This window comes from Typopeltis vanoorti, chromosome 20, assembly GCF_054136105.1.
Source record: "Typopeltis vanoorti isolate ZY-2024b chromosome 20, IOZ_Tvanoo_1.0, whole genome shotgun sequence".
Taxonomy (NCBI): Eukaryota; Metazoa; Arthropoda; class Arachnida; order Uropygi; family Thelyphonidae; genus Typopeltis; species Typopeltis vanoorti.
Window position 1 is genome coordinate 48,269,826 of NC_143568.1, and position 14,521 is coordinate 48,284,346.

The window sequence follows — 14,521 nt, forward strand, 5'->3', positions numbered from 1 at the left end:
TATGCACAGTGTGGACGAGCATTGTCATCCATAAAAATGAATTCTTGGCCAATTGCAGCAGCATATGAACGAACTATAGGTTCCAAAATCTCGTCGCAATACCATTGGGCTGTTAAGGAACTGTTTCTGATAAAAATAGAGATCAGTATGGCCACATATACTTATTCCAGCCCATACCATCAAACTCCCACCTTGAAGTTTATTCTTTCACGAATAAACTGTGGATTATTTCTTGTTCCACTTTCACACCATATCAAGATACGTCAGTTATCTGGTTGCAGATTGAACCTGGACTTATCACTAAAAAGTACACGAGCCCAACTGCAGTGTTCCTGTGACCAAATTCTTTGAGCTCTTTTGTGATTTGCAGTAAGTGGAATGCAAACCATTGGTCTTTGAGCATATAAACCTATGGCATGAAGACGATTTTGAACATTTCCTGTCTCCAGAAAGCAATTCCGAAGTCGCAAAATTACACTTTGAGATACACGACACGCTTGAGCGACAACTTGCTGCGTTTCTCCAGCTTCTAATTGACCAATGGCTCCAAGCCATGGATTCCAGGATATCATGTTGCTCTGCCATTTTTAACAAAATAATGGGTGGTGGGTGACACAAGTTTACAACTGAAGTGATAATTATGCACTGTGGAAGTGAGTGAAACAAGCCACATTTTATACCCCCACATGCTAATACGGCTAAGACACGTTTCAACGTCTTAACATGATTTTTTATGCAGTTGCATTCTACACTGTTGCATATTAAGAATATTTTAAAATAAATGTGTTACATTTGTCAATTATTTTTATAACTTTATAATTTACAAGAAAACCAAAATATCCCCTAATTGTTTTGAGCAGTATAGTTCTTTAGTCTTTTTCTGCTATTTCAAAAGCTATGTTATTCTCTTCATAAACTTATATTTGATATCTTCATATCTTTGATTATGCCATCTTTATTCCTTCTATGCATAGATTTTGAAATAATCTTCCCATTTATCCAATCTGATATAATATTAGTTTAATACTTTTTCCAGATTCTTCTTTCAGTACTATAAAATTGTGTTCTAATTTTCTGGAGCAGTTATTTCAATTGGAGAATATGGGAAAAATTAAACAATTTACTTTATTCTGGATAGTTTTATATTCTTTACACAGTGAAGTATTTGCTTTATCTTGTGGTTATCTGTGAAATGCAGTTTATTTATCTCTTAAGTTTTGAGCAGGATAAAACTGAATTCCATATTGAAAAGAAGTGTGTAAGAAAGTTTTAAAACAAATTGAGCAGCTTTCAGAAGTGAACTGTTGACTTAAATACACAAACATCATTCAAGAAAAAATGAAAGAGACTGAAAAAAAGAAACAAGCCTTGAAGATCCAGTGGCAACCCTTAAGAAAACATTGATTGATTCAGCCAGAGAGGCATGTGATGAGAGTTTCCTTGATTGCCTCTTTAACTTACGTCCATGGTGGACTTAAGTTAAAGAGGCAATCAAGGAAAAGAAGAAAGCATATCGTAGGTTCCTGGCAATCAAGTCAATCTGTGCTTTTAGAGAATACAGAGAAAAATGTAACAAAAGTCATGTAAAGACTTTAGTAAGAACATAGAAAATATTCTGGAGGCTATTGAAAAAGGTTAGAAATGGAGGAAACAGTACTGTAAAAGGAATCCGAGATGATAATGATGACAGGAAAACTGAAGATAAAAGATATTGTAGATGCCTGGAATAATTACTTTAAAAGATTACTAAAGAAAACATGCAGTGTCAGCACAGTGATAGAAAACTCTCAAAGGAATCCATTCAGGAATACGTATCTATACTTGAATTAGAAAAAGTCATCAAAAACCTGAAATGCGGAAAAGCAACTGGAGTACATAAAATTCAACAGAAATGCTCAAATATGGAGATATAAAAGTTTCAGAGTGGTTGCACTGCATAATTCAGAAGGCATGGTCAGAGGGTTGAATTCCAGATAACTGGAGTAGAACTCTAATAGTAACTATCTATAAAAAGGGAAATATAACTGAATGTGAGAATATACCTCAGTAGAGGTATATCCCTACTGAGTGTTCCTGGTAAGATTTATGCAAGTATACTTGAGAAATAACTAAGAAAAATTGTGGAAGGGAAGTTTGGTGAGGAACAAGCTGGATTCAAGCCAAATAGATGTTGTCAGGATCAGGTTTTCACTTTAAGACAAATAGTTGAGAAATATGAAATATCTTCAAAATGCTACAGTTACATGGTGTAAATGGGACATTATATCAAGCAATGCATAGTCTTTATGTAAGTTGTAAGTCAGCAGTCAGACTTTATGGAGGTACAGGAAGATGGTTTTGAGGTAAAAGCAGGTGTGTGACAAGGGTGCACATTATCTCCACTGTTAATCATCTATATGGATCAAATTATGAAGAAAAGTGGTATTAAATTTGATGTTAAAATTGAAGATTCTCTTTACTATATGCAGATGTTATACTTCTGAAGAACTCCAGTACAAGTCTGCAAGATACCCTGACTAAATTGAATAACTGTTGTAATAAATTTGGTACAAAAATCAGCAATAAAGAGACAAAGACAATGAAAATAGGCAGAAACATGAAGAACATCAACTGTATCCTGAATGGTGAACCTATAAAACAAGTAAAACATTTCAGCTATTTAGGCACAATTTTTAGTGAAGATGGTAGATTAAATATGGAAATGGACAAGAGAAATAGTAAAGATGGTATGGTAGGAAGTGTGCTGAATAAATTTATATGGAATAAAAGAGTAATTAGTCAAAATACTAAACTAGCTGTATATAAGAAGGTGTTCAAACCAGTTTTAACTTATGGATCTGAGAGCTGGGTTAGAAATAAAACAGCTGATCAAAGACTGGATATCTGTGATCTCAGGGGAAAGAATAGTGGAGTAAACAGATGGTATCAATAATAAATTTAGTTTAATCCTTTATCCAAGTGTGAGTAAACAAAGTTTGCACCTGAAAGTATCTTCAGGACTGGGGTAAGGTGGTACAACAGGCAACTCGTTGCAAAGGTGGAGCAAGCTAACATCACTCCTATCTCAGTATCTCCCATAATGCAAAACACATCTCCTTGTGGATATGTATAATGTTATGCATTAAGGGAAGGGCCACTACCCAGACTAGTTTCGACCTTTATTGAGGCCTCTTCAGTGGAAGCCAGGCCCAAGTGGAGATACCAGGCAGAAGCATTAGCAAGGTCATCTCTACCTATATTGTGTATTGTACCATCTTACCCCAGTCCTGAAGACACTTTCAGGTGCAAACATTGTTTGCTCACACTTGGATAAAGGATTAAACTAAATTTATTATAGTCTAACCAAGTGAAAAATAAACTTTCAAGATGGTATCAATGGCAGTATCATATTAAAAATGAGGATATTAGGAAAGAACTTGCATTGTTAGAATTCAGGAATGTGTTAGCAGAGCTAATCTCAGATGGTATGGTCATGTAAACAGAAGATGAACAAAGGAGAATAAAGATTAGCAAAATGAGTGTTCCTTCCAGGTTGGCAGGAAAAAGGCCCAGAGGAAGACCAAAATATAGGTGACTGATACAGTAAAAACTGCCTTAGAAGACAAACTATAAGAATAGATAATGTTGGAGCCTTGACAGATAACAGATTAATTTGGAGGAAAGTTGTTGACTGGAAGTTAGTAATGGCTTAACTTTTTCATGTAGCACTATCATAATATCCTGCATTCCCTAAGGATACATATTAGGAATTTGATGATGATTCTGGTACAGGTATCTTCTTCTTCCTGGAGTAATTCTATTATATATATATATATATATATATATATATTTGTATATTATGTGTTATGGTGTTCTTTGAAGATTAAAGAAGACAAACAGGTAAAGAGCCTATTAAATAGTAAATATTATATTTACTCAGGCAACAGTGATCAAGAAGATAAAGGAGTAGTGATGGCATTCAACAACAAACATGAAGATAAATATCTTGATTAGAATGCTTTAAATAGAGTTATATGAGGAAACTTCAAAATGGGTAAATGGATACTGAAACTTTTTTGAGTTATTAGAGAAGGCAGCTAACATAGAAAAAACAGAAAAGCCAGACCTTGTTGGAGATCTAAATAGCAAAGTAAGAAACAAATCTTACCAGGTATATATATAGAAAGACAGGCATTGTTGGTTATTCATTGTGCTACACGGTATAAAAGACACTACAAGAAAAATATAATTTATTGAACTTACTAATATTTGGCTCGTTTTTCTATCCAGAATCTTCGGAGCACAAATTACAATTGTGACAAAGCATTCAACTAGGTCATTACAGAAACAATTTAAACTGCAAATGAGAAAAGCTAACATCCTAACATGGCACCTTCCACGGGAAAGATAACCATAAAGTTAATTTGGAAAGGTCAGGATATTTGGTCTCAGAATGACTGTCTCCGAGACTGGCAGACAACACTTTTGATACTCCTTCACACAGGATTAAATGAAAGACATCAGTGTTACATAAAAGTTGGCACAGGTCTGTGAAACTATTTTTAAAATCAACATCAGCTATGAAGCACTCTCCCAACCTCAGCAAGTATTGCAATATTAATCTGCTAATGATCTGGAATTCTGAGACCACAGTGTGCTTTTCCAAATTAATTTTATTGTTATCTGACCCATAGAGGGTGCCATGTTAGGACATTAGTCATTTTTATTTTCAATTTGAATTGTTTCTATAATAATCTAGTTGAGTACTGTGTGCTTGTCACAGCTACCTGTCACAAAATTTAAAAAAAAAAATTATACCAAGAAGCACTATTAAAAATATCATGAAGCCCATCAGGCATATAGAAAAGTTATGGTAAAATTTGGAGAAAAGGGCAAGGCTAATAATAATGGTGCATATCTGCTGGATTACAGTTCAGGATGCAGACTAGTCATTACTAACACCAAGTTCCAACATAAAGATGTTCACCAGTTCACATGGAGAGAGAGAGAAAGGAAAAAAAAGCTTCATTGACTATGTGATTATTCAGAGTGATATCTTCATGCTGACAAGATACAATCATATATTGAGAATTGGAAATTGGAAGAGATTATCACTAAGTAAGGATAAAAATGAATATGACATTGAAAAGAACATTATGTAAAAAAAAAAAAAATTTAATTTGAAAAAAAGTTTTAAAAAGAATTAAAATTGAGCAGCTTTTACAGGTGAATTGTAGACTCAACTATAATATAAACGTTATTGAAGAAAAAATTAAACAGTTTGAAAATATGAACTAAATCTTGAAGTTTCAGTGGCACACTCTGAAGAAAACATTGACTAATTCAGCTAAGGAGGAATGTGGTGAAGTTGCCTGCAAGTAGAAACATTATGGTTGACACAAGTGGTTAAAGAAGTAGTCCTAGAAGAGAAGAAAGTATACTGAAGAAGAAAGTATACTGAAACTTCCTAACAAATAAGTTGACAGATGCCCAAAACAAATACACAGAAAATGTAAGGGCAAAGCTGCATGAAAAAGTAGCCAAACACAAAAGTCACAGTAAGACTTTGATAAGGAAAAAAAGATAAATATCAGAAAGATGGCAAAATGTTCTTGGGGGCTAATGAAAAAAAACTATCTTCTTTGATTCTTTTCACAGAAATGCTGTAAAAGGAATCAATGATGATAAAGCTGACGTGAAAACTGAAGATAAAAATATTCGAGGCAGGAATAAAGCTATCAAAAACATGAAATGTGGAAAGACAGTAGATAATATTAAACTAGAAGTGCTGAAATATGGAAGTATAAAATCTTTACAGTAGCTACACTACATAATTCTGAAGGCCTGTTAAGTGGGTGGAATTCCAGTTTATTGAAGTAGAGTTCTCATAGTTATATAAAAAGGGAAATAAAACTTAATGTGAGAATTGCAGAGGAATTTCTCTGTGTTTCAGTTAAGATTTATGCAAAAAATACCTGAGAAGAGGTTAAGAAAAAGTGTGAAAAGAAACTTAGAGAAAAACAAGATGGGTATAGGAGAAAGAGGTTGTCAAGATCATATTTTCAGTTTACAACAAATACTGAAAATATGAAATATGATTTCCAGTTTACAACAAATAGATGGGGGTGCTTAAGGGTCAAAGCTGTATAACTGAGAGGAGACCTCCACATAGCCTTTAAAGGAATGCGGAGAACCGACCAGGGTTTCTGACCTAATGACCAATCTCACCTTCTCGTGGTGCGCCCTGTCGGGTATCTACCTGGATACTGAACGAGGATGGGTTGGCAATTTGGGATTTAGCCGACCAAATTGTATTCTTACTGGCTTAAACCAATATACAAAATGATGGTACAACATGACAAAATTTCATGCCGGCTGGGGCATCGCCCGGTTAAACAAGTCCCCTGTTGTTTTCGCCAGGAAACCAGGGCGAACAGCGAAAAGTCAGCTACTGAAACAAATCTAAAAGCACACCCCAACTCAACATCACCAGAGTTAAAGATTGGTACTATCAACATAAGAAGCGTAAATGGCAAAGAAATGGAGCTAGCTGAGTAATTAGATAAGTACCAGAACATAATAGGGGTGACTGAAACTAAAAAGACATAAACTGGTGAGATCTTTCTCAGCAATAAATACAAAGTGTTATATTCAGGAAATGACAATCAAGGAAAAGAAGGAGTAGCCATAGTATTCAACACAAAACACGAGGCTAATCTTCTTGAATGGCAGGCAGTCTCAAGTCGAGTGATGTGGGCTAATATCAGAATGGGGAATTGGACAATGAGACTTATTTGTGCCTATGGTCCCACAGAAGGTTCTACTAAGTAAAAGTGGAGGAATTTTTTGATGCTTTAGAGAAAGCAACTGACGCAATGAAAAATGAAAAGTTGGTCCTTGTTGGGGATCTAAATAGCAGAGTAAGAAATGATTGTGAGACATACAAAAATATTTTGGGAAAATTTGAAGAAAAGTGCAAAGCTAATAATAATGGCAAAAACCTGTTGGATTTCTGCTCAGGACATGGACTGGTTATTACTAACACCATGTTCCAACATAAAAATGTGCACAAATTCACATGGAGAGAAGAGGCAAGGAATAACAAAAGTCTCATTGACTATGTTATTGTCGATAGTCATGTTTTCTCGCTGGTTCAGGACACCAGAGTGTACAGAGGATTTGAAATTGGAAGCGATCACTATTTAGACTTGAGCAGGATAAAATTGAATTTCATATTGAAAAGAATAAAAGGTAAGAAAGTTTTAAAGCAAATAAAAGTTGAACAGCTCTCAGATGTGAACTGTAGACTAAAATACACAAAGACTATTGAATTAAAAATGAAACAGTTTGAGAACAAGAACTAAACCTTTGAGATTCAGCGGCATACCTTGAAGAAAACTGATTGATTCATCCAGAGAGGCATGTGGTGAGATTGTCTGCAAGGATAGAAAAATCAGAACTCCATGGTGGACACAGGAAGTTAAAGAGGCAGTGAAGGAAAAGAAGAAAGCAAATCAAAAGTTTCTGGCAAATAAGTCAGCTTTTGCTCTTGGAGAATACAAAGACAAATGTAAGAAAGCGAAACACTGTGTAAAACTAGCTAAACAAAAGTCATGGGAGGACTTTGGCAAGAACATAGAAAATAAATATCAAAAAGGTGGTAAGATATTCTGAAGGTTGTTGAAGAAGCTTAGAAATGGAGGAAAGAATGCTGTATTAGAGATTATAAAGGTGACATGAAAACGGGAGAAAAAGATATCCTTGAAGTATGGAGTAATTACTTCAAAAAATTGCTAAATGAAACAAGCAGTGATAGCACAGTGGTAAGAAACACTGAACAGGCATACAGTCAGGATACATATCCATTCTTGAAGTAGAAAAAGCAGCAAGAGTTGATGATATTCGACCAGAAATGCTAAAGTATGGTGGTATAAAAGTCTTACAGTGGCTACACTGCAGAGTTCAGAAAGCCTGGACAGAGGGACGAATTTCCGATGATTTGAGTAAAGCTCTAATAGTACCCATATATAAAAAGGAAAATAAAACTGAATGTGAGAATTACAGAGGTATTTCCCTACTGAGTGTTCCTGGTAAGATATATGCAAGTATACTTGAGAAACGGTTGAGAAGGATTGTGGAAGAAAAGCTTGGTGAAGAACAAGCTGGATTCAGGCCAAATAGAGGCTGTCAGATCTTCACTTTACGACAAATAGTTGAGAAAGCATGGGAATATAACAAAGATTATTTAAGTTTTGTAGATTAAGTATTTAATCTACAAAATTTATTTTGTAGATTAAATTTTTATTAGTTCTGTATTTAAGTTTTGTAGATCTGGAAAAGGCATATGACAAGGTGCCAAGAGAGAAGCTATTCAATACGCTACAGTTATATGGTGTCGATGGGGCATTATATCAAGCAATACTTAGTCTTTATTTGAATTGTAAGTCAGCAGTTAGAATTGAAGGAAGTACAGGAAGATGGTTTAATGCTAAATCTGGTGTGAGACAAGGATCTACATTATCCCCTCTGTTATTCATTATCTATATGGATCAGATTATGAAGGAAAGTGGTATTAAACATGATATCAGAATTGGAGATGTTAATGTTAGCTCTTTGCTTTATGCGGACAATGTTATACTTCTAAATAAATCTGCTACAAGTTTACAAGATTCCCTGACTAAATTGAATAACTGTTGTAATAGATATGGTATGAAGGTGAGCATTAAAAAGACAAAGACAATGAAAATAAGTAGAATTGTTGAAAATGTCAACTGTGTTGTGAACGGGGAACCTATGGAACAAGTAAAACATTTCAGCTACTTAGGCACGATTTTTAGTGAAGATTGTAAATTAAATATGGAAATATACAACAGAATCAACAAAGCTGGTATGGTAGGAAGTCAATTGAATAAATTCATATGGAATAAGGGAGAAATTAGTCAGAACACTAAATTAGCTGTATACAAGACAGTGTTCAAACCAGTTTTAACTTATGGATCTGAGAGCTGGGTCAGAAGTAAAACACTTGAGACCGCAGATATGAGAGTTCTGAGAAAGATTAGAGGTGTGAACAGATGGCATCAATGGCAATATCATATTAAAAATAAGGATATTAGGAAAGAACTTGACATTGTCAGCATCCAGGAATGCGTTAGCAGAGCTAATCTCAGGTGGTATAGTCACTTAAACAGAATGGGCGAGGAAAGATTAGCAAAATAAGTGTTCGCTGCCAGGTTGGCTGGAAAATGACCCAGAGGAAGACCAAGATATAGGTGGATTGATACGGTACAAAGCGCCTTAGATGATAGAAATATAAGATCTTATAATGTTGGAGTTTTGACAAGTAACAGACTGATTTGGAGGAAAATTGTGGATAGGAAGTTAGTAATGATGTAAATTTTTCATGTAGTACTATCATATCCTGTACACCCCTTGAGGGGACATGTCAGGAATTTGATGATGATGATGAACAAATAGATGAGTAATCATGGAAATATAACAAGGATCTGTACTTAACTTTTGTAGATGTGAGAAAGGCATATGACAAAGAGCTCAGAGAAAGGCTTTTCAAAAGACTACACTGTATGGGGTAAATGGAACAATATATACAGAGCAATATGTTGTATATTAAGATGTAGGCTAGCAGAATTAAAGGAAATACATGAGTGAACACTATTTCCACTCTTACGGATTGCATTATGAAAGAAAGTGGCATTAAACCAGATATTAGTATTGGAAATATCAAACTTAGCTCTTTGCTTTATGCAGATGATGTACTCCTAAAACACACGAAGTGCAAGTCTCCAGGATTCTCTAATGAAATTGAATAACAGCTGTAACAAATTTGGCATAAAAATCAGCAATAAAAAATCCAAAACTATGAAAATGGGCAGATACGTGGAAAACTTCAGTTGCATTCTCAATGGAGATCTCATAAAACAAGTAAAATATTTCAGTTATTTAGGCACTGTTTTTAGTGAACATGGCATATTATACATGGAAATAGACAACAGAATAAGCAAAAATGGTCTGGTAGGGAGAGCCATTTGAAGAAATTTATGTAACTTAAGAGAGAAATTAGTCAAAAGACTAAATTAGTAGAATAAATAGTGTTAAAATCAGTTTTAAGACAATACTGTTTTTTTTTTTTTTTTACAAACAATCATCATTATCATATGTTAATTACGGATATAAACCATACTGGTCTGTTCTGGTCTTATTATCTATCAACTATCCTTTTTTGAGGTCTACCCGGCCTTTTTCTTTCCAATTGGTTTATATTTTATTATTTGTTTAGGATATCGGGTGTTGGCCATTCAGTTTATATGTTCTATCCATTTTGTTTATATTTTTTTCTATTGATTTTGTTTTACTTCTTTTAAAATATTTTTGTTCCTGTTTTGGTCTAATAATGTGTATTTTGCAATTCTTTTCATAAATCTCATTTCACTTGTTTTTATTCTTTGCTTGTCTTGTTTGTTATTCCCCAAATTTCACTGCCATATAATAATGTGGGCACTGCTAAAGTTATGTATATTTTCAAGCATGTCTCTTTTTGTACTATATTTGAATTGAGTGTTCTATTTATCAGGCCTATAATCTGTAAAAATTTTGAAGTTCTTAATTTTCTATCTTTTTCTCCTTCATATGATATTTCACATCCAAGTTAACTGAAAGTATTTATCTGTTCTATTATTTTATTATAATAACTATTTTACTTCTAACTTTTTTATTTCGTATGGTGATTCAACGGCCGTGAGCCCATATTATGGGGAGGTACGGCACCACCTCAATCCTCCCTATTTTTTTTATACGGGCTTGGACCGGCACAGCTGACAATTCAGACCTATTGTTGGAGGGATCGTCTTTGGTATTCCTGACTGTATTCGTGTGTATGTTCACGGGCCAGTTTGCCTGTTTGCAGGATGAAAAACCCCAGCTAAAAACTGGGGAGAAAAACCCTACAGTCTACACCCAAGACTGGCTAACCTGGCTATGGCTGAAGAGGATCCTTAAGTTCCTCTCATTGCTGACAGGAATCGAACCTAGGACACTCCTTCCCCGGGCATATGGTTGTGAAGCACAAAGCCACTAGGCTAACCGTGCAGACTGGAGTTTGACCACAAAATGCCATTGTTTTAGTTTTATATATGGATATTTTCATATATAAACTGTTCTGTTTATATGTTCTGTTCTGTTATGTTCCGAACTGTTCTTCTATAACATTTAAATTATATATTGTAAATTGTCTTCCTTATCTGATATTATTACCTGATGATCTGCAAATAATAGCGTATTTATTTTGTAATTCCAGGAAATTTCTATACCTAGATTGTTTAAGGTGTTCCACTGTATTAATATTTCATTAATATAAATATTCAAAAGTGTTGGAGATAGAGGACATCCCTGTCTTACTTCTTGGTTTATAGATTGTTTTTCAGACATTTTTTTATTTATTTTTATTATCTTCGTGTATATTCAACACTGCATGTAGTAAAATATTAGGTATATTTATTCTTTGTAATATATCAAACAGTATATATCTTTTTACTTTGTCAAATGCTTTTTTGTTTCTAAAAGATGAGTTTCTAAATTAAATTCTCTTCTTTTTTCTATAAGTAGTTTTAAACAAAAAGCTGCATCCATTGTAGAGCGTCCTTTTCAAAATCCATTTTGACATTCTAATAATATTTCTTCACTGTATATTTTCAATTTTTCATTATGTATTCTACTATATATTTTGTAGCATGTATTCAATAAACTAATACCTCTGTAATTAGCAGGTTTTGTTTTATTCTCTTTTTTAAATATAGGTATTACTATACTTGTATTCCATTCTATTGGTATTTGCCCATGTGTATATATTTTATTTAAAAATTTTAATAATCTCTGATGAAATTTTTTTCCAGCAAATTTATACAGTTCGGAGTTTATAAACTCCGAACTGTATAAATCTTCTCTTGCTGATTTGTAATTTTTTTATTTTACTTAGGTTGTCCTTTAATTCTTTTATTGTTATTATATCATTTAAAGCATTTTATAAGTTATTGGTGTAATTTTTTTTATGTTAACATTATCTGTCCAAAGATCAGTGAAGTAATCCAAGAATCAAAGTATTTGAAAAAGACTGGAGACCACACAAAAATTAGAAAAGCGAAAAGATGGCATCAATAGCAATATCATATTTAAAATGAAGAATATTAGGAAGGAACTTGACATTATTGCCATTCAAGAATGTGTGAGTAGAACTTACCTAAGGGCAGTATGGTCATTTAAATAGAATAGGAGGAAAGGTTAGCAAAATAGCTGTTTGTTGCCATGATAGCAGGAAAAAGACCCAGAGAAGATTAAGGTCTAGGTGGATTGATTTAGTCAGAAGTGCCCTAGCATTCAGAAAATTACATAGAACAATAATGGAATGCTGACTAGTATTAAAGCAGTTAGGAGGAAAATTGTTGATAGAGATTAGTGATAGTGTAAACTGGTAAACTGAATGATGTGGTGTGTCAGAGTATCCTGTGAACCCATTGAGGGTACATATCAGGAAAACAATGATTTCATTCTTTGATACTTTTATCTTTCCAAGTAGTAACTTATTGTCAAACTAATACTGTTTGTATTAGTTTTCTTACAATTACATATGCTTTTACTTGCATGTTTATATACTCAATAGGATACAGAGTAAACTTTCATTTTCTCAGTTTTCTTTTCATAAGTACCTGTTTAGCTTTCATTATCCTTTGAAATGAACATATCTGACAAAAAAAAAATGCATTGTACTCAAGCATCAATCAACTTATGGATTTTCAAATAGTATGAAAACCATCAGAATAAATCAACTGCATTCTGCTTGATATATAATTATATTCTTGTGCTCTTATATCTTTACATATCATTATTCCAACTCCTTAAGTTACTCTTTCATGTTTTCTACTCTGCTACATAGCATGAAATTGTCTATTTGCTTCATTATTTGCCCAGTCCCCAGTTGTTGTTTTTGTCTCTGCACAAAAGGTATTTGTGCAGAGACAAAAATGGACTTTGATACTGCACAAAATTTTAATATTCTGATTTTCAAGTTCTTCAATTAATTTTTCTTCTTTTCCTGTCAGTTATCTTACATTTCAGATGACAATTCTCAGTATTTTTTTAGGTTTGCTTTTCTTATTCCATTCCTAGTTAGTTTCCATATAACTTCTAAGTCTTTCAAACTTTGGTTTCTTTGAGCAATTGAGTTTAACATTCCCTGGAAAACTGCTAAAGAATGCCTCTGTGTTGGCCAGATATACTGATGCAGTTTTCATATCTAGGATAGCCCCTAGAAGTACACACTTCTGGTATGCTTTGCCTACATCACCTGTTCACTTCCACACCACAATCAGGTACATATAAGATTAGTTGAAAAAGTATCAAACAAAATCTTAGGCCATGGTCTTGCATACTATGTATAAAGAATCTTTATTGAAGAAACCACATATTCTACAGTCACTTGACTAGCTTGTTAATTCCAGAATTCAGAAATGCATGAATATTCAAACATGTATATACAGTAGTAAGAAATAATATGGGTGGACCACAACATGCACCTCTTTTCACAGTTTATCAGAATATTATATCTAAAATAAAAAGGTCTTAAATTATTATTTTAAAAACAATTAAATACCTTCAGTAATGTAAAAGAAAAGAAGATTATAATCCCTACTGTATAGATTGGCATCAGAACATTCAAAGCTCCACCACCTTTAGGCAGGGGCCTTGGAATTTCCCTTGATGGATGAGAAAGAATCTAAAATAAATTAAGAATTTTTTAAATTACCTCAAGGAAAACATCACAAGGTTTCTTTAAATTAAGCATAATCTCATAAATTAAAGATGCCAAGAAATTATATTCTTGGTTTCATCCTTTAACCCAGTGCAAGCAAACAAAGTTTGTGTTTGAAATCACTTCACAACTGGGCTACTTGTATATAGAGGCTAATGACTTCACATCAATTGCCTCAGTATTCCATAATGCAATGCACATATCCTTACAGACATGTATAATGCTATGCATTATGGAAAGGGGAACCAGACCAGTTTCATTGTAGTTTTCTTATCAGTGAGAGCCAGACCCAGAAGTGATACCAAGGTCAAAACAATGCAGAAGTCATATTTCCATATACAAGTAGCCAAAAGGTGTCACACCCAATTGAGGTGAAGTCATTAGCCTCTATATACAAGTAGCCCAGTCTTGAAGTGACTTCACATGCAAACTTTGTTTGCTTACAATTGGATAAAGGATGAAACGAAGAATATAATTTCTTGGCATCTTTAATTTATAGCATAACCATAGCATAAAAAACTTTCAACATCTATCTCAAATCCAGAGTATTTTAGTAATAAGGTCAGGGCCATAACTTAAAGCAGGCAAGACCCGAGGCGCTAGTGTGCTCCAAGGTTCCCTCTCATTGTTTGGACCCCTTAAATTGGTCTAAAATTTTTCAGGACCCCCAGCTAGAGCCTCATGCACCTGTGCATAAGTATGAAAAATTAGGACAAAAGG

General features: G+C 33.8%; 1 protein-coding gene across 6 annotated transcripts in view; it reads right to left on the reverse strand.

Moving 5' to 3' along the window:
- The window catches only part of LOC150095415 (uncharacterized), a 172,227-nt gene that overhangs the window by 114,992 nt on the left and 42,714 nt on the right, over positions 1-14,521 (reverse strand). For 5 of the 6 annotated variants that reach the window (XR_016550057.1, XR_016550059.1, XR_016550058.1 and 2 more), the window contains exon 3: positions 13,643-13,765. Coding sequence is in view for 3 of the 6 variants with exons in the window: in XM_090410293.1 (XP_090266419.1) it covers positions 13,643-13,765 (123 nt within the window). In the remaining 3 variants the exon portion in view is untranslated. The remainder of the gene's footprint in view (positions 1-13,642; positions 13,766-14,521) is intronic. The other variant, XM_090410294.1, reaches the window with a different exon arrangement.